This window comes from Aythya ferina (genome assembly GCF_964211825.1).
Source record: "Aythya ferina genome assembly, chromosome: 3".
In the NCBI taxonomy this organism is placed as follows: domain Eukaryota; kingdom Metazoa; phylum Chordata; class Aves; order Anseriformes; family Anatidae; genus Aythya; species Aythya ferina.
The window spans coordinates 78,756,894-78,780,302 of NC_140298.1; the positions used below are offsets into that span (position 1 = coordinate 78,756,894).

General features: G+C 40.4%; 1 protein-coding gene across 3 annotated transcripts in view; it reads left to right on the forward strand.

Moving 5' to 3' along the window:
- The first annotated feature begins 7,107 nt into the window (after positions 1-7,107).
- The window catches only part of TPD52L1 (TPD52 like 1), a 56,107-nt gene continuing 39,805 nt past the window's right edge, over positions 7,108-23,409 (forward strand). For 2 of the 3 annotated variants that reach the window (XM_084512341.1, XM_084512342.1), the window contains exon 1: positions 7,108-7,195. In XM_084512341.1, the coding sequence (XP_084368467.1) occupies positions 7,177-7,195 (19 nt within the window). In that variant the 5' untranslated portion in view covers positions 7,108-7,176. Of the gene's footprint in view, positions 7,196-12,374; positions 12,465-23,409 lie in introns of those variants that run through there. The other variant, XM_084512344.1, reaches the window with a different exon arrangement.

The window sequence follows — 23,409 nt, forward strand, 5'->3', positions numbered from 1 at the left end:
ACCAAGACTAAGAGCTCCCTGAAAAATCTTGCTCTGGTCTCTTCCAATGCTGCTCAAGCTAATTGCTAAGCCAAGGACCCAGAGTCAGCCTCCTTCCACGGGTGAGTCAAGCTGCCCAGGTAAGTTCATTTTGTCCTAGACTTAAATATAAATAAGAGCCTTGCAAATGGTGAGGACATGATGCTGATCTTGGAAATGAGATGATAACTATGTGGTAGACGTGCTGGCAGGGATGCGTATGAGCAAAAGGAGCACATTAGAGAGCTGTACGTGCCTGGCTGTCATTACCTACTGGATGTAAATACCCAGTCGGTGGGGAATCGAGAGGGGGAGGCCAGATGAATCACTGGCACACATACCCATTTAAAACAGCTTTCAGTGCTAAAGTTACAACAGGTGAACTGTAATGCTAAATCTTTAAATACCCATGATATCAAATGATAAGTGTATGTTTCCTACAAAAATGAAATACGACTCAAGCTTCAACTTGAACTGTATTTCAAACGGTGATTCCGTTTGTTAAGTGTGTTTATAGCATTGCTTAAGAGTGTAAAACATTTAGCACCATCAAGTGGTAAAACGGTGTACTGCTTATTCGTAACAGTCTCGATAAGTAAAAAAGCAGGCAACCATATAGTTGAATATTACAAATATGCCTAGAGAATCTTTGAATACAGTTTACTGAGGTTATATGAAGAAGTTCCTGAGCTTTTCTCAGAAAAATTTCCTGATTTAAATACTTGTGCTTCCACCCAATCTAACTTGTATCAATCATTGTTTCAGCTTTAATGTATTACAGTATTCAGTATTGGTGTTTTTCAGCCTAAAGGCCTGAGGCTGAGTTTATTTACAGGTGATCAACGTGGAAATAAGGTTTGTTAAGCTGGTATTGATTTCTCAGGTATTCTGCTCTTTGTGATGCCTTAAAAATGAAGTTATATAAAATGAGAACAGAACTAGTAGCCTAATGGTCATTAGTCTTGCTTAATTTTTCCCCACTGGCCACGGAATGTGCTTGAATGCAGACAGCTACTGGTAAAGGACATCTGTCTGCAAAAGAGACAACTGTAGACAGACCAAAGGAGTAGAAATGAAATATAGAATTTAAATCAGCACAGTTAATTTGGCTGCAGAGGAATAACAACAAAGTCCTTTGCTAGGCCAAACCCAATTCTGAAATCTGATGAGATTTTAAAGTATGCAGTAATCATGAATCATTTCAATTAGCACCAGCCTGGATACAGGTAGTACTTAATATATGCATAACTTGATTAAAGAAATAATTGACCTACCTGTGGGGTAAAATGATCTATAATTATCCTGGTTGATTGTTTCATAAATGTTTGTAATTTTGTCAGTGTGTGCTTATCAAATAAGAATGAAAAAGACCTTTCTGTGCTAAAAATAAAAAAAAAAAAAAGCTTTACTCCCATTAAAATAACATTTTTCATTTCTGAAAAATTCATTTTAATGAGAAACAGACCTTAGTGGATGGGATCACACAACCAAAGACAAAGAAGAAACAGACAGGCAGATCTCTGACAAGGAGATGGAGATAATTTGTGCTAGGCAGGAATTAAAATTGTGGCAAACCAACCTGAATAACAGTGAACAGAAAATCCTTATGTTACATCAAAGGTAGTTTTCCTGATATCGCTGAGTAACTCAAGGAATTTAATTGGACTGACTCCTCATGCTTATCTGATGGAGGAAAAATTTCAACATTTTGCTGTGGATATAAAAGGAAAGAAAATGATTTTTGTTACAGTTTAAATTCCTTTCTGTAAATCTACTCTTCAGTCACATAAGCACAATATCTTATTAACAGGTGAAAACTTAGTTCTCTATTTCTTATTCTTAACTAAACCTAGGATTCTGATAATGGGAAGTAGAGAGCATGCAAAGCCTTTATACACTCTTTGAAAGCTAGACAAGTCAGTTTTTCTTGTCTGCCTTGGAAAGCTTTTGCAGGAATACTCTAGGAATTGGCATGCCTCACTGGCATCCTCTCATGCCTTAGAGAGGAGAGTGCTTTATAGATCACACATCCCCCAGTTTGATCCTCACATCATCGTGACTCTTCCTGCATGCAGAATTCACAACGCCAGGGAGCGTGCAGGGGTGTCACATTTATTGCATGGATGAAAACATGGATTAACAAAAGGAACCTGCTTCCATTGAGAAAAACACAAAACTGCACAGACATCTCAAAAATAAAGACGTTGCCTGTGATGTAATTGTACTATATTTTGGCTTTAGTGATCCAGATAATAGGCAGGAATGTTTTCCGGTTGGTTCAGTCACTCCTCATCATGTGGCAGGACACATTTCCACTTCAGTCTGGAGATGCAGGATTTAAACCCCAGAAATGCACATTAAATCCATCAATACAGCAATAATTAAATGTGTTAGGCATTCCATCAGTATCAAGAGTGCTTCAAAGAGAGAACTCCTTTAAGAGGCTGAATTAAATGCTTCCCAAACGTATCTTGTGTACCAGCTTCCCAGTGCATACATATAGATGAATGCTTTCTAATCCCATAAAGAATCTAAACAGTCCCAGTCACGAACTCCACTTCTTAGCTACATATGAAAAATAAATTGTACCCTTGCTTTCAGGAAAGCTTATCTTTTGGATATTAAAAAAAAAGATGCAAATAACTGTATGAGTTATGCTGAACTAAAAATCAATTGCATTGGATCTCTCTGTGTCAGAGATTAGTTTTGACCCATTAAAATCTTAATTCTAATATAGATTCACCATTTTGCTGTATTTTTCAAAACAGCGAGTTTTTTGTATAACAAGAGTGACACATTGCTAGGTAAATGGACACAAAGGTGGACCGAAAACTGTCTGAGCTACTGACCTTGAGGTGGTGTGACCAGCAGCATGAAGCACGGGGACACCACAGGACAACGGTGGTGTCCTGGGCTGCCTGAGACAGTGTGGTGCCAGCAGGTCCAGGCAAGGAATCCTTCCCCTCTAATTAGCACTATCAATGCCACACTCGGAGTGCTGCCCCTGCAGTGCTGCACCCAGTGCTGGGCATGGTGCTGCAGAACACAGCCAACCCCACCTGCAAAACTGGAAAACACAGACAAGCTGTCACTTAAGAACATGTGCATGGGGACAGTGCAGGGAAACGCAACGGGATACCAAGAAAAAGATGACATGAACCAGGAGATCCAGCCACTGGGGCCATGAATCGGAAGTTATGCTTCAGGTTTCACAGAGGGTGCCTGGTAGGGGCACCTTCCTCTGCCCCTAGCTGTGGGGGAACGTACAGCTACCTGTGAGACTACTACAGGGTGCAAGCTGGGGCTAGGTGTGCTTCATTATCCTTAGGTCAGGATGCACAAAGGATTTGTCTGCCTGAGTTAAATCGATTGGTGTTTCCTTTCTCATGTATGTAGCAGCGGTGTCTCAGTAGACACATCTACATGTATGCCACTACTTCTGTTAAAGGATATTTACTGTGCTCTTGAGGACCCTTGGGGAGGACCCTTGGGGAGACTCGGGGGTCAATTGCTGGTCTGACCAGAAGCCCAGTGACAACCTGACTGGCAAACCATGACACCTACATGTTACACAAGGTGGCCAGAATACTTTTGAAAAGAAACGAGGTGACTGTAGCAGAGGTAGATGCACGATGACTGGCAGACTTGGTGAATATGTAAGTTTTCCAAACAAAGCAAGACATTAAATACATCTTGACAGTGCTAGACATATTTTCCAAGTGTGCCTGGACCACTGATCTAAAAGGTAAACTGGGTTCAATATAATCATGGTTTTAAAACAATCTGTAGCAGGGGACACATGCATCAAATTGCAGACTAAACAGGGAAAATAATTTTTGAAACAACCTTTAAACAGTTAAAGTATCTTTCTGCTCTGTGAAGGTGTCTCAGATCCCCCAGATGACACTGGATATTTATCTGTAGGTAACTAAATTCTATCTGTATGGAATAACTCAAGTGCCTGAAGTTGGACATCTAGTGGCATTTCAGATATCTTAGGGTATCCTGCCTGTCCCAAGATGCCACTTCACAGATCTCCCATAGATCACATGGCAGCTCTGTGTAGGCATCTCAGACATCAGTTTTGAAGCTCCTCCCCACATTTTGTGGGTTCTTCTTAGGTGTGTGCTGATTTTGGATGTCTTATCACACCCTTCAGGAATGACTGTGATTAATCTCTCTCTCTCTTGTCCAACCTCTGTGAGTCACCGGAATTTAGTCATTGTTTCTATTTCAGAGCTGACACCCATAGGTGTCAGCCACACATGCCATTTTAATAGCCCTTCTCCTGATCGTATTTTGCTCTTATGCATTCACATTTGCTCTCCATCCATATAAAAATATTTGTAATACAATTTTCAATAGCCCGAGATTTCTGAGCTTCTATATTCTAATGCATTGTAGGCACAATGGTACCTTCTGGAAAAATTATCACCTTTCAGCATTCATAGCTTTTCTTTCCAAAAGGCTCCAAGCTTTAGTATTTCAACAATAAATTACAGTTAAATTCCCACTTCCTCAAAATTACAAATGCAAATTAGAATCCAACGCTATACAATCACTTTGCCTAAAAAATGTAGTCTGATACAATCTTCACATTTTATCTCTCTATTTTATTGGATTCTGGTGAGCTTTCTGGTGTGCTTAGCTACTTGCTCAACATCCATCATTCACCTTATGTTTTATCTAAGAAAAACTGGGAAAAAAATGAGAAGGTGGGGAAGAAACACTTTCCATTGACAGGACAGTCAGAAACCTGCTGAGTGGTGCAAAAAAAATATTTATTTCACTTCTAAATATGAGTTGCCATAATACTCTGTTATTGACTGTCATACTGGCCATTTATCACAGACTACCTCAATGGCTAATCAGAATATTATTGGTTATAATAGAGATGTCAGTTGACATCAGATAAAGATCTTGATCCAGGTTCTTTATGCAGCATTTATAGTTGGAAGCAGCTGCTGATTTTCTCCTGATAGCAGTATAGTGATCAATGCCAAATAGCCAATATGAAGTTAAGTTCCACAGACCCCTTTTATGAGAAAGTCAGGATGCTGAAAAGAAAATTGAGCTATAGAAGAATCATACAGGCATTTTTATTTCTTACTAATAAGAAGAAAATAATTTTCTGCATATGGTTCCACCACAGATCATGCTTCATACAATGCTGAACGCTGGAACAACTTCTAATCAACAGAAGGTTTTTATCTTCATCTTACATTCTGCTAGTAGCAGCTGGAGAAAATACATTTCATAGGAAGAAAAAAATAAACTACTTGAATACTTTGTCACCAGACCATTAAACTAATTCTGAAAGTAGTTCTGTAACTATTAGAACAGTCATGAAAATTTGCTGATAAAAGTGTAAGAATGTAAGATTTCAAAGACAGACTAAATCACTGAAGAGCAACTTTTTCAGGCATTTTTATTGGTTAGAATTGTTGACATCCACTTCTAGTTATTACAGAGTTCACATGAAGGTAAAATAAATATATATTTTGAATGCATTCTGTATGATCTTACATGTCCCTAGCACTTCCCATGCAGCCTGGAAGAAACTTTAGGAAACCCTGTTAGACAGATAAGAAAATTCCATGCTGCAGAATTGCAACTTCTTAACAAAATCTTATGAATCAGGTACTCAGGTAAAAGACAATGTTGTCCCAAGGTAGATATACCAGTATGAGAAAATTAATGTAATACATCTAGTTTCCACTGTGCCTTTGGCTCCTGCCCTGTCTTTCCTGCATCCCTGAGGAAGGGCTTAGTATTTGGTTAATGTGGTGGGCTCACCTTATCTTGGTGCCAGGCACCCACGCAGCTGCTTTCTCACTCCCCTTCCTCAACAGGGCAGGGGAGAGAAATAAGATGGGAAAACAAAACAAAACAATAATGACAACAAACAAACAAAACAAAACAAACACCACCACCACCAACAACAACAACAACAAAACTTGTGGTAATGGTAAAGATGGCGAGATCACTTACCAATTAATATCGCTATTGTTATAGCCCTGTTAAAATCCCCTGCTCAGTTTCCATCACACTTCATAGTGTACTTTAGTGTCAAAGTGTACTTTATGGACAAGTACATGTTGTAATTATACCGATAGTTTCACCTGTTGAGAGAAACTTCTCCAGCTGTTTCATACATTTATTGCTGGACTTGGGATTGAGTTTTTTAATGCAGAAGCTGATGGCATTTCCAAGCTCAAATCTTGTCACGGTAGGATGTCTCATTATTTGAAATGATACGAGTACAGGAATTCATTCTTCTGACAACCTCCGATATGCTTTTGTAAGTGCTAAATTCCAGCCTAAGGAGATGTCAAATCACAATGAAGAGAGGCTTGCCTAGAGAAAATAATTCATGTTTTACAATAATTCAAATTCAAAACCACCAGCACACGCATATTAAAGCAAAACATTTTTAAATATATAGAGAAATCAAGGTTGCCTTGGCCTTAATTTTGTAAATTGTTAGAAAAATGAAGCTGGGAAATAAGTAAAGTTGACACTATGCAATGTTCTGCAGTGTTTTAAGGTGAAGGGCTTATTTTCTACCTCTTTAACCTCACTGCATAATCATTTTCTTTTGGATTTAACTTCTCTTCACCTAAAATGTTACCTGTTAGAATAAATTCACAAAAAAATGCCGAATGCTTCCTTGGTGTCTTTACTCTCTTCCTTGGTCACTTTTGACGTTAAAGGTGTCGAGAAGCTTAGGTGTGCTCAGTGTGTCCTGGAAGGCGGCTGGAAGCATCCGACACACAACGGGCTGCCCAGGGAGGTGATGGAGTCACCGTCCCTAGGGGTGTTCAAGGAAAGGTTGGACGTGGTGCTTGGGGACATGGTTCAGTGGGTGACATTGGCGGTAGGGGGATAGTTGGACCAAATGATCTTGGAGGGCTTTTGGAACCCTAATGATTCTATGACACGGAGGCCTCGGGAGGCCGGCAGGGTTCCAGGAGGCTCCTGGGCTGTGCCGGGCTGTGCCGAGCCGTGCCCTCAGAAGCCGTGCGCTGCCGTGCGGTGCCGGCAGGTGTCGCCGCCCGGCTCCGCGGCTCGGGGGCGGGGAGCGGCGGCCCGGCGCCGTCAGAGAGCCGCTGCTCGGCGCGGGGCGACGGCGGCTGCGGTGCGGGGCCGTGCGGGGCCATGGAGCCGCAGGCACGGGGTGAGTCCGGCCGGCAGCGGGACAGCGGGGACAGCGGGCGGGGGCGAGGCTCGGCCCGGTGCCGGGGGAGCTCAGCCTGGAGCCGCGGTCCCCACGGGGGAAGGCAGGCAGCGAGCAGCTCCTTTGGGGACTGCGGCTCTTGGGTACTCAGGGCAGCCGCTCTTCCCTCTGCGGGTGAAACTGATCAGAGGAGAAAGTTTTCCTGCCAGGTTTGAGTGAGGGGTGGGTCGGACGAAGGTGTGCTGCCTGCACAGATCTCGTTCTCCTCGAGGTCTCGGTTGTGTTTTCTGAAGAGCCCTTTGGCTTCGTCGCGCGTGTCCGCAAGCCCACAGCACTAAACAGGTGGTGGAACAAATGTTTCCTTAAAAGCAGGATGCTTGGAAACTGCGTTATCTCATCTGTAAAATAAATAGGGGGAAAAAGGAAGGGGGGAGACATCTGTCTACTGAAATTAAGTGTCAAGGCATTCTTCCAGGATAGGTAAAAAAACTGCATTAAACAAAAACAAAGGAGGCAAATGGGTATGCTGTTGTACGTGAAGGTTTCCCATTGGGAAGGTGCAGCTCCTGATGCTGGGGAAGGAGAAGGGCTTTCTGGCTAAAGCAGGCTGTATGTGCCATCCTCGTGGCTACATTGGCAGAATAAATAGATGTGTTGCTCGGTTCCTGGTGGTTCTAGAAGTCAGCATAAACATTGTAGCGAAAGGCTGTTATCTAAACCAAATGCATCTGTGCAGACAGCAGCGGGAGATCCTGTTCTTTAAGCAGGAGCTTCGCATGGTAAAAGTTCTGCTCATTTCTTGTTTTGTAGAGTTGGTAGAAAATGCTATATGATTCCAAATAGCCAGATAGGGGTATATACTCATTTGAATTGCCTTTCCCTGACTAATAAGCATGTAAGTAAATATGTTAGAATCATAGAATCAAGGGATTGGAACTAGGTGATCTTGGAGGTCCCTTCCAACCCCAGCCATTCTATGATTATGGTTGGAAAAGTCCTTCAAGATCATCTGGTCCAACCAGCCCCCTACCACCACTGTCACCCACTAAATCTAAGCACCACATCCAACCTTTCCTTAAACACCCCCAGGGACGGTGATTCCACCACCTACCTGGGCAACCTGTCCCAATGCCCGACTGCTCTTTCTGAGAAGAAATTTATTTTAATATCCAACCTGAAATGTTCTTACTTGTGTTAGTGTTCTTAATATTCTTAGTATGTGTTAAAAAATCAAGCCAATAAATGTGTCTTGCTAAACTATGTTTTGGTCAGTAGCTCTGTTACTGCCACAGGAAGGTCTTTGTCTTTAATAACTTCATATGAATGAGTATCTGTTGGCTAATAAGAGAATATAAAAGCATTTTGTGTTGCTTGGCTTCATCTAGTTAGAGATTCTTAATTCCCAGTGCAGGATTTTTTTCCTCCATTTTTTTTTTTGTTGGTAATCTTCAACTTAGTTTTAGTTGACAGTTGACAGAAAGGTGAATACAGGACTTTTCAAGGCTATGCAGTCAGTTCTTCTCACTTCTTAAGTCACTTTTTTTCTTCTATTTCTCAACTCTTTGTTTTATTCCTGCAGTTTCTCAGAACAGTCTTCCGTTACTTAAAAAAAATAAAATATAATCTTTCTTTGATACACTAGCTGCACAAGCTAAGAGTTTTGTAGTAGGTATTTGCAAGTCAGCAAGTTTCTGTTCCAAAATGTCCTTTTTTCCTTGTAGACTTAATTCAGCGCATGCTACTGCAGTTATGGAGCCTTTTGGCAAAAAGAGTTTAATATATATGTCTCTAATGCAGTTGAATTCAATGAAGTACATCTAAGCACCAGGCAGGAATCTGAATTTTTCAATTCCACTATGCCATTTGCAGACCACAGTTATGGGAGGTTACTAGCAAAACAGTAGCAATTTGCTTTGGAAAAAACAACAACAACAATAAACAAACAAAAAAAAAATGTTGAATTCAAGTAGCTGCTTAAGCAGCTGGAGAAATATTTATACATTTTAATGAGTTTATGAATTACTTCTAAAGAACCTTCAAATACCCACAGAGAAATGAATCCTGAATAGTTTGTTCCAGTGTGCTCCGCTGGGGGATTGCATTGCAATTGAAAAGACAAAATAAAATCTATACATTTGAAAGCACTGCTGAATTGCTCCTATTTAGCATTTTGAAGGCTTTCTTCAAAAGGACTTTTCTAAATAATTCTGTTTGTGCCATTTTATATCCTCCTGAAGGGAGGCCATGCCTGAGTAGATCAACTTCATGTTCAGGAAATATGAAACATGGATTTCTTCAGAACAGGAAAATATGTTTTGTCAGAATTTTTACATACTGGCATGAATCAGCCTTATAAATCTTACTCCAACTGTGTGGGGGGAAAAAAAGTATTATTCCATGTAACTGAGTCAAGGTACTGCATAGAGGTCACAGCAACTATCAGGAGGTTGTGTGGTGCAAGGCACAGCACGTTTGCCTATGGTCCAAAGATTGTGAAAGTTAAATGCTCTGATATTGAGCTGAAAGAAATAGAGAGGTTTCATGGACTGAAATGGAATTACTCTTATACTTAAATCACAGAATCACAGAATTTTCTAGGTTGGAAGAGACCTCAAGGTCATCGAGTCCAACCTCTGACCTAACGCTAACAGTCCCCACTAAACCATTTCCCTAAGCTCTACATCTAAACGTCTTTTGAAGACTTCCAGGGATGGTGACTCCACCACTTCCCTGGGCAGCCTGTTCCAGTGCCTCACAACCCTTTCAGTGAAGAAGTTCTTCCTAACATCTAACCTAAAACTCCCCTGGCTCAACTTAAGCCCATTCCCCCTTGTCCTGTCACCAGGCACGTGGGAGAACAGGCCAACCCCCACCTCGCTACAGCCTCCCTTGAGGTACCCATAGAGAGCGATAAGGTCGCCCCTGAGCCTCCTCTTCTCCAGGCTGAACAAGCCCAGCTCCCTCAGCCACTCCTCGTAGGACTTGTTCTCCAGGCCCCTCACCAGCTTCGTTGCCCTTCTCTGCACCCGCTCAAGCACCTCGATGTCCTTCTTGTAGCGAGGGGCCCAAAACTGAACACAGTACTCGAGGTGCGGCCTCACCAGAGCTGAGTACAGGGGGACGATCACCTCCCTAGCCCTGCTGGTCACACTGTTCCTGATACAAGCCAGGATGCCGTTGGCCTTCTTGGCCACCTGAGCACACTGCTGGCTCATATTCAGCCGAATATCCACCATCACTCCCAGGTCCTTCTCTGCCTGGCAGCTCTCCAACCACTCATCTCCCAGCCTGTAGCTCTGCTTGGGGTTATTGCGCCCCAGGTGCAGGACCCGGCACTTGGCCTTGTTGAACTTCATGCAGTTGACCTCAAATGTATTAAATATGTCTTGCAGCATTTGATGCCAGCTAGATAAGACAGACTACCAGGTGGAGCATATTAGTAATTAATGTTAAAATTATTTTCTAAAGAAATAACCATACCTTCTGTGTGAACAAATTCACACATAATAAACATAAATTGTACTTTACGTAAGTTGTACCTTTAAGCCTCTGGCTGCTTGTCTTACATCACTTTTTCCTCTGAATGGTCCTTGGAGCTCGGTGATCCTGGGAATGTCAGCTATACTTAGGTACATGCTAAAAAATCAGTAACAATTTATTTGTTTTTCTTCTGGCTATCACGCATTTTTAAAGAGAAAACTTTGGAAGTCAGAAGAGCAGTGCTTTTATCTGAGAGACAGGAAGATCAGAACTGTGTATTTGCATCTCTTGATACTTGTACTGCTTCATGTCTAGATTAACTCACTATCCTGTGTTGTCCTGCTTTCTAGGTTAAAATTGTAAATGTCCTCTAATTATGATAATACCAGGGATGTTTTTGTCTGGCCTTTTTCAGAGGATTCAATGTTACTCAACACACTGAAGCTTTGCTCTTAATACTTTTCTCTCCTTTTGCATTGCTTCTCCTTTTTTTTTTTTTTTTTGTATCCAGCTATAGTCTTACGTCCTGTCATACCCCTCTCGTGTCCTCTCTTGACTCAAACACTGATGAAGCTTTGAGGTGCAGCTTTCTGCTCTTTGCCCTTCTACCTACTCAATATCCTTGCAGCTGTTGCGGTTAAATCTCTGGCAAAACCTGGTCAAATGATAAAATCTTGTATGAAGTACATAACATGCACAGCTCAACTGGGAACTTGCAACAAGGAAGACAGGTAATAGCTCAATTGAAAGACGTAAGAAAACTGCAGCTAAATTTCCTTTTCAGTTTCCTCCAAGCTTGCAATTTATTCTACCGTATAGGTGTTCTTTCCCACCGCTGAAATGTATTTGCCTATCCTTGACAAGGCATCTCCCTGTCCTAGGAACTCTTCTTACAGCTGTTCTTGGCACATCCACTGCCACTAGTTGCGCATTTTAGCCATAGTGGTGTGCCCATCTAGAGTAATATACATTACCCATAAAGTACTGGGGTGAGAGCTGTAGTAAGTTTAAAAGTTAGACTCATCCTCATTGAGTCCTATGTCTCATAAGCCTGTAGCACTGCATTGCTTTCCTCTGCTGATGCAGCTGATGTGTTCCACCTGTGGTCCTCAGGCCAGTCACATCTGGCACATGAGGTTACAGGGCAGGACAGGCAGTACCTGGGCATATGCCCTTTGTCTGGAGCTTATGATCAGAACAAAGTTTTTAGAGTCTGCATCGTTAGCACCATGCCCTTACCCTGTCATACTGGCACATGCCATCACACAGTCTGATGGTGTTAGCCTGGTATGGTGTACAAGACTCCCCGGGACAGGGCATTGGCAACTTGGTCAGCATTCTTTTTCCCTCTTGCTCCTAAACAGAATCACAGAATCATTAGGGTTGGAAAAGACCTCAAAGATCATCTGGTCCAGCCATTACCCTACTAGCTCTACCAAGGAGCATTGACTTTTGTTCTGTGTTAACCTTTCTTGCTGGCTTGGGGCTGATTTACTGCAGAATAAAATCCCTCTACTCTGTGAAGTCCATCAGCGTATAGGTTTATCAGTGTTGATACATGAGCTGAGGCAAGGGGAACCTCAGTTTTCTTGCCCAGCAGCAGCTGCTAGTTCCTTCTGTTGGGAGCAATGCGTTTACATTCCCCACCTACCTTTAGAAGGGTTGGGCGTGCCTGCCTCTGAGGCTTCAGCATCAAATCTGTTAACCAGGAGTTTGTGCTATCTCCTTGCTGCCTCTGGAACTCATCATTGCCTAGTTTTGGAAAGCAGGAGAGAGGATGTACAAAAAGGTCAGGAGGATATTGGGATAATTGGACTGGCCAGTGATAACCTGTATATATGACTGCTTGGTGGAAGTCTCAGCTGCTGTCTTAATAAGATGGCTTGACGATGAGGTCGAGTGAAAACGATAGGGCTGTAAGTTACAGTGAGATTCTTAAATATTTAATGAGAGTGCCCAGAGCTTGAGATAATTGATCTTCTATCATTCATCCATTTTTATGCTAAATGGAGGGGAATGCATGGAATGATTTATCAGAAATAACAGATTTTAATCAAATAAATGTCTGAAATAAAATGCAGTGCTGCTATTTTACCCTTTTGAACCTGTACTACTTGCAGCTTAACGACACTTGTCACAAGAAGAGATTCTGTTCGCTGAGGCTGAGAAAAGCTGAGTGATTTCATGCTATGCAAGAGAACTGAGAATAGAACAACAGTGGGATTTGGAAAAGAAAAAAAGATACCTCCTCTAAAATCCCTGGCCAATCTTATGAGGCATTGTAACCTTGTCACTTTTACAATGATGAAGATATAAAATTCAGAATATAGAAAACCAAACATATCAGACCCCAAAACAAGTTTTTAAATGCTTGCTCATTTTTTTTTCTCCTATATTTTTTTATTTTCACTGGACTGCTGATACGAGTCCTACTATGAGGCAGCTCAAGTACAGTCTGAGTCTACTTTCTGTCAGTCTTCTCAAATGCATTTGTGGAGAGATTAGTTTGTTAATGGTATTCTGATGCGCCTTGCTGGCTTGTCCAGTACAGTACAGGAAAGTGTGGAGGTTTTGAGGAGCTGTGCTTAGGGCACGTGTTGCTTGAAGCTCAAGGATGTAGCACAAGTTTGTCAGAAGACTACAGAGTGGTTGAAGTATATTTTGTATGGACATATTTAGGAATATAGATGCGGTTCAGTAGTTTGTTCTGGGGTAATCCTGAAATTTGGTTTTAGAAAAACTATAGTCAGCTTTTGTTTCAGAAAGTGTTTTAAGGGTAAAATTAGATCTTTCTTACTAATCAGAAAATACCTCTTGGAGTAATACGTAAGTACTAAACCTGGGCAGGCTAATTTTGTCTGGCATTATTTTTATCTTGTAGAAACACAGTTACAATGCCAAATTTTAGAAATGGGGTCTACTGTAGTCATACTGTTGCTCTTTAAAGTATTTTCACTGCAGCATTGTCTAAACCCCTAACATACTAGAAATGGTGAGAGGGAACTGAAAAATCTGGGTTCTAATATAAGACATTGCATCGACCTTCTCCAAAATCTTGGGCACATTAGTTGATTTGTTTGATTTACTTGCCTGGACATCTTTGATATCCATGGATCAAAGTCATATTATAATATTTGGGTAGGCTATCATTACTTTTCTGAATCCAAGTATGGTTTACTGTTGCAGGTAGATAACTGTAAAAGACACGGTAACTTGGCAAGTGCCTGTGCTGCACTTTAGCATTAAATCTACTTCTCTCTCATGTCATCTCTCATTCCCTTTCTCTTTTGATTTGTAAAACGTAGCTGAATATTCACAGTGAGGATCTTTCTACAAATGATATGAAAATGCAAAATAAATGCAAAGAGCTGGACATGCGTGAAGTAACAGTGCCCCAAGTACAGTCTTTATGATGATGATAAAGGTCTTACACTGGGTCTCCCATTCTCCCTCTTCTGCTTGTCACATTTTACTTGCTTGCAGGACTTAAACCATCTGGATAATAATAAATGTTTCTGAAATGCTGTTCTTGTTAATTACCTTTGTGTAGGTTTTCTTGTACTTCTTGATCTTTTTTCACTTATTCCAGTAACAAGGTGTTGTTTGTTTGTTTGTTTGTTTGTTTAATAATGGCACAGCAAAATGAATGATCCGCTACTGGATCCCCTTTATGTTAAGCAAACCATAAAGTTCCCACTGTAAACAGTTGTATAAAATACTAGTTTTGGACTTCTCTCCACAGTATCTGTCAGGGAGTATTTTTACTTAAGGCTGGTTGCTGAAAGACATGTAATTTCTGAAGCTGAGAGCCAGGGCTTTTACAACAGCTAAATAAGAATAATACAGTAGTAACATTAATAAATGCAGGTTTACAGAAATAAGGGAAAGGCATGGTTAAATGTGTATGTCCTGTGACCAGATATAATAGCTTCTGTCGTTTAGTCCAGCTAATGGGCTAACAGATTGTTAGGAACTGCCTAGTCGGGGATCCAGTTCTTATGCAATTTTTACATCTTTGTGTTTTAGTCACAGAAGGAGAATCGGGGGAAGCTCAGCTAAGCAGGTAGTGGGTAGCTCAGATGTAGCTCAAATACCTTGTGTCACATCCAGAAAAGGGAAGGTGACAGCATGCCTTGAGCAGTTGGCTCTTTCTGAAGCAAGGAGGGCTGTCAGGACAAAGTGTTTGCTTCTGTTTTTAGTGTTGTGTTTGGTTTTGTTTTTAATGGTTTTTGTTTGTTCTATTTTTATTTTTTTTGTAAAGTTGCTCTGCTGTCACCATTAATATACCTTATCATGCCATCATCTTTGCTGTCCATCCAGAACCTACTCATTAAAGTGTTTTAAAGCAGTACAGTACTTAAAATCTGTAAAGGAAAACAGTCACTCTAGCTTTGTTCTAGAGGCAAAACTGGACTTTTAACATTTTTGTAAGTTAATAGAATTTAAAGTAATTTTAACAACAATAGATTCCTCAAAATGCAAACTCATGATTTGGCATTTAGTGTGACACAAAAACTGAAGGCTCTAGTGGAGCTTTTAGCAGAGAGATATAAAATTACACTGGAAACCTTGATACATATACTTATTTATGCAAGAATATTATTTTATTGATCTGGTGTTGGTTTACCCAGTAAAAAGTGTTTGTTCAAAATGTTTTTGTAGCAGGCAGTGCAATTGTAATTTATTTTCACATGCTTTCTTGCTGAGAGGACTACTTTTGTTTGCTGGTAAGTGAAATTATTATTTGCTTTCCCAGGCCCCCGGGGACCAGATCTTGCCAATACTATTTCTTCCTCTTTTAAGAGCTATCCTTTCTGTTTTCTCTTTTCATTTGTATGGCCTGACTTCTGCCTTGGTTTTGTTTTAACTTGTGAAACACTGTTCCTCTTTAGCCATCCAAACATATGTTGTCTCTTTCTTTAGTAACTGTGCCTCATTGTAAAGATACATTAATAGTTGCCAGTTACTAATTTATAAATCACAAGTAAAGTATGAAAACATGGTAAAAACTACATATCGGATGGATTTAAAAGTCTGTATGATTTATATTCTGTAAATGTTTATAAATGGTGTCTGAAGGGAGCTGATGCTTTCCATGTTTGCTTCTTCAGGAAAAATGTAGGTGGGTCTGTGCTTACCTGTTTATTCAGGTGTTCTGTGTTCACCAGTTTGTTCCCTGGACAATTGCCTTGTCACCTGGGTGAAACTAAGGTGGTGGATGCTTGTGGTTACAAAAGGGTTATTCATAACCTTCTTAAAGTTTTACAATACTTTTTCATAATTTCCTTGGAATAGTTGCTTTCAGTATGTTGTAGGTGAATTTGCTAATAATTTGTGCTGATGTTGCTTTAAGCATTTTAGGAGCTTGTCTAATTCCTCTTTCTATTCCACTTTAATTAAATGTTATTAACTCCACTGAGTAGATCTCAGGTCAGTCACTCTAGGGAAAGCCAACAGATTTTTAGAGGATGACTAGTTCTTTCTTTACTGGGTTGGTACATGGTAAATTTTAATTAAAAAGTGATCAGAGAGAGTTGTATTTAAACACAAGAAGACTTTCCTTAGAGAAGAATAAAATGTATGTACATTGCAGAGTTAGAGTGGCAATTATGCCAGGAACAGAAGATTATCTTCTGTTCAAAGTATTTTAATAGGCAGATGGCAGCTATTAACTTATTATTGTGGGAGGAAGGAATCAAAGTCATAATCAGGGAGAATGATGTTTGCCATGTAATTAAACTATCTAACTGGTGCTGTACACTATTATGTGCCTCTGAGCATACTGAAGAACCAGTGAAACCATGTAGTCTTGAAGGAGTAGGTCCTTCAGTCATGTTGGGGGTCAGATTGTGCAGAAACATTGATTAAAGGGGGGAAAAAATGATGGTGAAGAAGGAACAATTACTTGAATAGCCTGATTTAATAATAATAATAATAATAATAATAATAATAATAATAATAATTAAAAGTCTGCTGAATGTTGTTATTCCTGTAAACTGATTCATGGTTCAGTTTAGAAGATTTAAGTAAGGTCTTTGCAGATTTAAATAACATACATTGTCAGGAAAGTGGAAGACATATACTATGGGTGGAGAAAAATATTTCTGTCCCCTGTGGTTTTAAATTGCTTCAAAAAATAGAGAAGCATAGATCATGAGCAATGTATGCAAAGTCTGCATTAAGCAAAAGGAAAGGAGGAGTGCGTATAATGGTCTGTACCATTCCGGAGAGGTTCAAAGATGGTCTAGATCCAGAATTCAAAGGCTAGTTAGTTGTGTCCATGTGAACACAGAAATATGAGGGGAGTGGTATTCTTGTTGTAGTGAAGTGCCACAGGTGGGAACTGGACTGGAGAAAGGTGAGCAAGCAAGAATGCAATGTTAACATGTAAGATGAATAGAAATGAAGGCATGAATGGAAGCTATTAGCAGAGATGCAAGCATTGGAGTAAGTTTATTTCAGAAAATGACATCATGTTATGCCCATCCTACAACAACATCTTTAGAAGAATGTTTGTATATGAGGCGGCAGAAGAGTGCAGAAAAGACCAAGACTCTCCTTTGGTCTCTTCTCAGACTTTCTTAAGGTACAGAAGGTGCGATAGGGATGATAGCAGACAGGGTAATGTGTGTGGCTTGGGGCAGAGGTTTGGGTGATGCTCTTACAACTGTGATCTAATGCAATCGTGAGGGCATAGAAACTCCGGTGATGTTCCCAACCCCCTTCCTTCTCTTGTCAATGTGCTTGCCATTACCTGTACCCAGAGCAGCTGTCAGAGAAGCTGACCCTTTTTGGTTCAGGGTTTGTCTTCCCTGTTGATCCACTGTGGCCACAGTGGCTCGTACCTGAGTGTGAATCAGGAACCTGAAAGATGGAGGCTGTACGGTGTGGCTGGAAGCACCTGCCAGTCTCCGTATCCTGGCCTGGTAGGTGGTCACTCATCCTGGAACACATCATTTGTGTGACCCAGCCTGCCTACAGAGGCCTATCTCCTGTCCTCAAACCCTACCCAAGAGAAAAGGCCGAGCAACCTGTTTCTATGGGAACTTCACAGACACCCAGGGCCCTAAGCCCCAGATGCCTCCACCCACAGGCTCACAAAGCCAACACGTTTCTTGATAATTGCGTGCTACAAAGCACTGAGTGGGCAAAGGCACAAAGTACTGATGCCAAAAACTGTGAGGACCTTAGCATGGAGCTGAACATTAGGAGCAGAATAATAAATACCTCATTTCACAGTTCAAGGTGCTGGCTGAAAGACTACAGGAAAAACAAATGAAACTTTGGTTTGAACAGGCCCAGCTATAAGGTACTGTTCTGGTTGAGGAGTATTTTGTGGGGACTGTGTCCAAAGAAGTCATGCCACTAACTCCAGGGATAAACTTGAGGTTTATCAGGTCAGCCAGCAGTAGGAATGGCTGCCTGGCTGCAAGGCCATGCATTTGCAAGCAGTGAGGTGGCACAGATTAAAGCTACTTTTCAGTAGATTTGGAGTATTTGTTTTAACAAATAATGCTATCTTAAAGGGCCTGTGCAAGGGAATACAAGATAAAATGTATAGTTTTAAAATAATATTGACAAAATAAGCTTTATTTTTGTTGGTTTTAATGGGAGTGCCTTTCTATTGTAGATAGATGCTTCCAAGAGTAGGTCAAGTTTCTGCAGGTAAGCCTGGTGGAAGTCTGCCCTATGAGATAATGACCCCTTCAGAAGACAAAAGTGAACTGGCACCATGTAGCTCATCATAATCCCAGGGGGATTAAGGGTTATTACAAACCAAAGCAGGTGATGTTTAAAAACGGGTTTGTGGAAGGAAGGACACAAGAGCTGCCTGGTTTGTGGCCTGTGTTGATTCACTACTGCTTCAGGATAGCCGTGAGCTCTTACGTAGTTTAACATCAGCCTTTAAGGAAAACTTTGGTGGCAAGGTGTGTGCCTTTATCCCAACTTTGTGGGTGAGTTATTGTCAGTAATTTATAACTGCGATGCTGCCTACTAGGCTGAGTCACAGGTCACAGACCTTTTGTGCCAAGCAGTATGCAAAAGGCAGTCCTGGTCCTTAAAAACTGTAATCTTTACTCTCCCAACATGAGAGACTGAGCAGATGTCAGGAGGGATAATTTGTCCCTTTTATTTCAGCACTCCTAATTCTGTATTTTAGCGTTTGTAAAAGAGCTGAGATTTAATCTGTATTAAAGCAATTGTAATTATGAATTTGAGCCTGAAGTGAATAAGACTCTGTCATGTACCCAGTTATAATTGTTTGCTGTGTATTTTCCATAGGAATTTTACGAGATCAGAAGTGGCATATCTGCCTTATAGGTTAAGATAGCTAGTTTTGTTTAAAAAAAAAAAAAAAAAAGCTGCTGGCTGCAAGATTCTTCTCATTTCTAATTAGACTTCTAAAGATCTTGTTACTTATGCTTTCTGTGATCTAAAGGATACAAATTACAGCTACTTGAGGAATTTCTTCTTTAATTAAAAAATAACACTTCATCGCTTCTTGTAACACAGATACTTTGTTGGAAATTAATTGAGGAGACTCGTGTGTTTAATTATACTTCAGTTAGATTGCTATCTAGTGATACTCTTTTGCACCTGGATTTGGGAAAATACAGCAAAATGATCCTTTCTTGGGAGAGGAAGGTTATTAAATCATGCCATTAAGCTTCTGTGATTTTTGATTCAGTGAAGCAGATGTGTGAGCTTAATTATACAGTTGGTGGCATCACAGTCACTTCTGCCAGCTGAGGATGGCACCCAAAATGCCTGTCTGTTCTGAGATTGGAAAAATGCACCTCTCTGTATTTTTAGTGTGAAAGGGTGGGTTTAAAAATTTAACTGACAACTTCCACCTCTGACTGCCAGCGTTTCCATGTCATAGCTCTTATCTTTCCCTACATTTCTTATTCTCGAGTCTGATTATATATGCTTTATTTCTTCATTTCTGTTATGCAGTCTTAGAGCTTCTAGAGTACCTAATTTGTAGAGAACAAGTCTCCTTTGTGACTCAGTGTCATCCACTTTCTCATTCCCTATTATTCCATCGTGACTTCATCTTCTTTCTTTTTTTTTTTTCTTTTTTTTTTTTTTTTTTTCTTTTTTTTTTTTTTTTTTTTCTGTTCTGCCTAAAGAAAGGGAAGAGATGATAGCCCTTCCACTTGTGGCATCTTTTTCTCTCCCTTGACCTCATGGAAGGTTGTGCAGAATGATCAATAGAATGCACAGTAAGTGGTACAATACTGTCATTACTTTCAGTATTGACATAATAGAGGCATCTGCTGTCTTTAAACTGTTGCATTTCACAACAATTGCTTTGTATTTCCATAGCTACAGCATAGAAAGCAATGTCCCCGTTGTCTTCCCCGGGTAGACAGGATTATTATTTTATACAAAGCAAGCTAGATATTTTTGGATAAAATGCTTAATAACATGACAGCCAAACATTTCTGGATGTTTCAGCTAATTATTTTGTTTGGAAAATCAGTTTCTAGGTTGAAGCTTGGTACCTACTTTTAGTAAGTGATATGTATATACATATTTCTGCTATTATTGCTGTTCTCACTTATGTATTGCATTTTTTTTTTATTTTTTTTAGGATGATTATCAAATCCTTTGCCAATGTGTGTGGCTTCTCAGTGTAGTGGTCAAGCTGTGGAGATGGTTCTCTGCCAATTAATTTTTGCACAGGTTGTCTTCCTCCACTGGCCAACTGTGTTAGTGGGGAAAAATAACATAGTGAGATCCTCAAAGTATGATTACTTTTCTGTTTTAGAAAAAAAAAATGAAAGTGAAGAATTAGCACACTACAACTGGCTGCTTAACCAGGGACTTCAAATAAAAGTGTTCCTTTGGAAACCTGACAGACTGTTTCACAGTTAGGGATAGATGCCTGGTTTGAGGGAGTTAAGAGATGGGATGGAAAGCCTAAGGTCTGTAGTGAGCTGCTCCAGAGTGACTGAGAACATTTTTTCTAAGATAGTCAGCTGTGTCCAAGAGCTCTTGAACACCCAAAAGCTGTGCTCCCTCCTTCTCCTTCACACTATGCTGGGCCCAAAGCCCAGTGGAGAGAGGAAACGAAGAGATTTGCCCATCCATATCTACTGCTATGGGGAGCATACTTGAAGAAGGGAGATTGAGCCTCCTTGCTCACAGAAAGGGGGCTTTATGCCTTTGGTCAATGTGACCAGTGTGGCTTGAGTTCTTCCCTCTCTGAACCAAGATAAACCCAGCCTCTAGTTTTATTTCCCGGTCATAGCCTCAAAACCAGTCTTCCTTCTTTGAGTTCTAAGTCCTCTAGGAGAAAGACAGTCTGCATGGTAATTGTGAAGTTCAAGCAGTTTTAGACTTTTCCACAGACTGAACCAAACACAGAAAAGATCTTCCTTCATGTTCTGTCTTTTCTAGTTGGATTAAATGAAAGTGTATCTTCCCATTTAGATCCTCCTGTAGTAACAGAAGCATAGAAGAGGTCCTGGAAATCTTTGCAATATTTTTTTTTCTGATCTTTTTTTTTTTTTTTTTTTATGGTACAGGCTTCTAGGCCCCCTTTCTCCCCACCCCCCCTTAATCTATATATGTGGCATTAATTCTACATTATAAAGAAGATCAAAGATACTAATGCAATGTCTGGACAGTGCCTTTGTTCTACTTACCATTTCATCCCTTTGAAGTTTTAATTGCAATTTAAATTTGTAAACAATTTTTTTTCTAATATTAAATAAGACAGAGTTGTGCATACCTTGCTATGCTGTTAGCTGCAATATAATGACATGGCAAAAGAAGCTGAAATGTTATTTTGCTTAGTCCAAGAGTTAGCAATTAGAAGATGTTTTCTTCCCTTGATATGAATACTAGATAGCGAGGTAAGTATGCTATTTTTAACAGGTCAGGAAACAAAAAATTAGAGCAGTAAAAGGACTTCAATACTCGACTGTTTTGTTAAAGTAAAGGATCATGTTCTATTTATTTCCCTGAAATAAATGCTGGGGAATGTACACAAGCAAAAAATTTGTTGTTCTTGCCTTTAACTTTGTTGTCACTGTGGTTAATACAGCAGACATCACTGCCAATAATGTGATGTGTTTCTAACAAGGTCAATGTATAAGAATTAGCCTGATAGTTATACTGTAATAGTGCCTGTAATGGTGCCTCCTAGAGTTGAGCCTTGATCAGGCTTCTGTGTTGAGCCTGATAGTAAACAGAAGTACAGAGGAGGCAGTGAGGTCTTGTTAGCTGACCATGGAGTATGAGAGGTGGTAGGTTTGTAGAATAGGTTCCAAGATTGCTTCTGCTCCTTCAGTGTCTCTTGTGTGATTAATTGATTGATTTTTTTCCCCATGAAGGAGAATTGCTGGGCACCAGACACAGCAACTAAGATTGAATTCAGGAGAAACATGAATGGCTTGATCTGGACAAGATAGAGTAGCAAGTAGACGCTACTAAGTGGTGCTGTGTGGACTCCCCCTACCTCTTTTCTCATGTCCAACCTGTTGGTGGCCTACTGGAATGAGACTTTACATTAGCTGAATGCTCAGAGATCAGTGTGTAAAATATTGTTATGCTGGGAAAGGACATGAGATACAGGATGCTGTGAATTCCAGTGATGGCTGGTAATCTGCTAGGTAAAGCTCCAAATTAATCCTGGGAAGCTTGCAACACCTGTGCTATGAAGTGAAGTAAAAAGGCATTCAGCCTCCCAATAACCTCTGCTATTCTACACAAGTGGAAATTTCATTCCCAGGTCCAAATCTGGGTATTGGTATGATTTTGGAATTATACCAGCTGTGCATCTGAACATATTTAATAACCTTAACAATCCTAACAGGTTTTTTTTTGTTTTTGTTTTTGTTTTTTCTTAAACCATGGCTAGAAACAAGGCATGGTATTTGGTATTTCTTGGAAAAGTGGGGAAGGAGAGCTGGGAATTCAGCATGAATGCAATTCCTCCAAGAAGAAGCACATATATTCTAGTTGGGAAAAGGAAGAACATTGGGAACATCAGAGCAATCAAGACCAGTCTTTTTTTTTTTTTTTTTTTTTTTTTTCTCTCTCTCTGATTCTGCTGTGAAGTATCCCTCAAATTAGATTTCAATCTCAGCTGTGTTCAGCTCCCTCCCCATAGTGACCAATACTCCATGGCTCATAACTATGAGCTGTTCATCCTTATGAGAGTAGTACTTGTGGATGGGCTTATAGGCTTATATGACACCCTTAGAGTGCACTGGGGGGTGATAGGCTGCTTCTTGGAAAGCTGCCCTTGGAGGATAGCTCAGTTATCATTAGACACTCACAGTATTTCCATCTGTGTGGAGGTTCTAGTTGCAAACGTGAGAGATGGCAGAATCTGTAGAGAGAAAGCAATGATTGGGAGAAATTTTCTGCTATCCTTTGCAGAGCATGACAATGCAGAGATGCCCACAAACTCCAAGCAACTGGTATATGCCTTGATCCAAAGCAGAAGTACTAGTTCAAGGCTCAAGAGCAGTATATTATGTGATGATAGTATATGTGCCTGAGCTGATAAGCATCACTAACTACAAGAAAGGAAGTCTACTGATGCAGCTGTAGCCTGAATTTAAGCTGGCTGATAGAGCCATATGTTGAGCTCCATTTCAAAAATAAATATGTCCTAATTGTAACAACTCTGCTTGTGGTAGCTGTGTAATCGATGGCATTGTGAACGCAGACCTTGACTTTCATTTAGCAAGATTAATCCTTCAGCATAATGCATT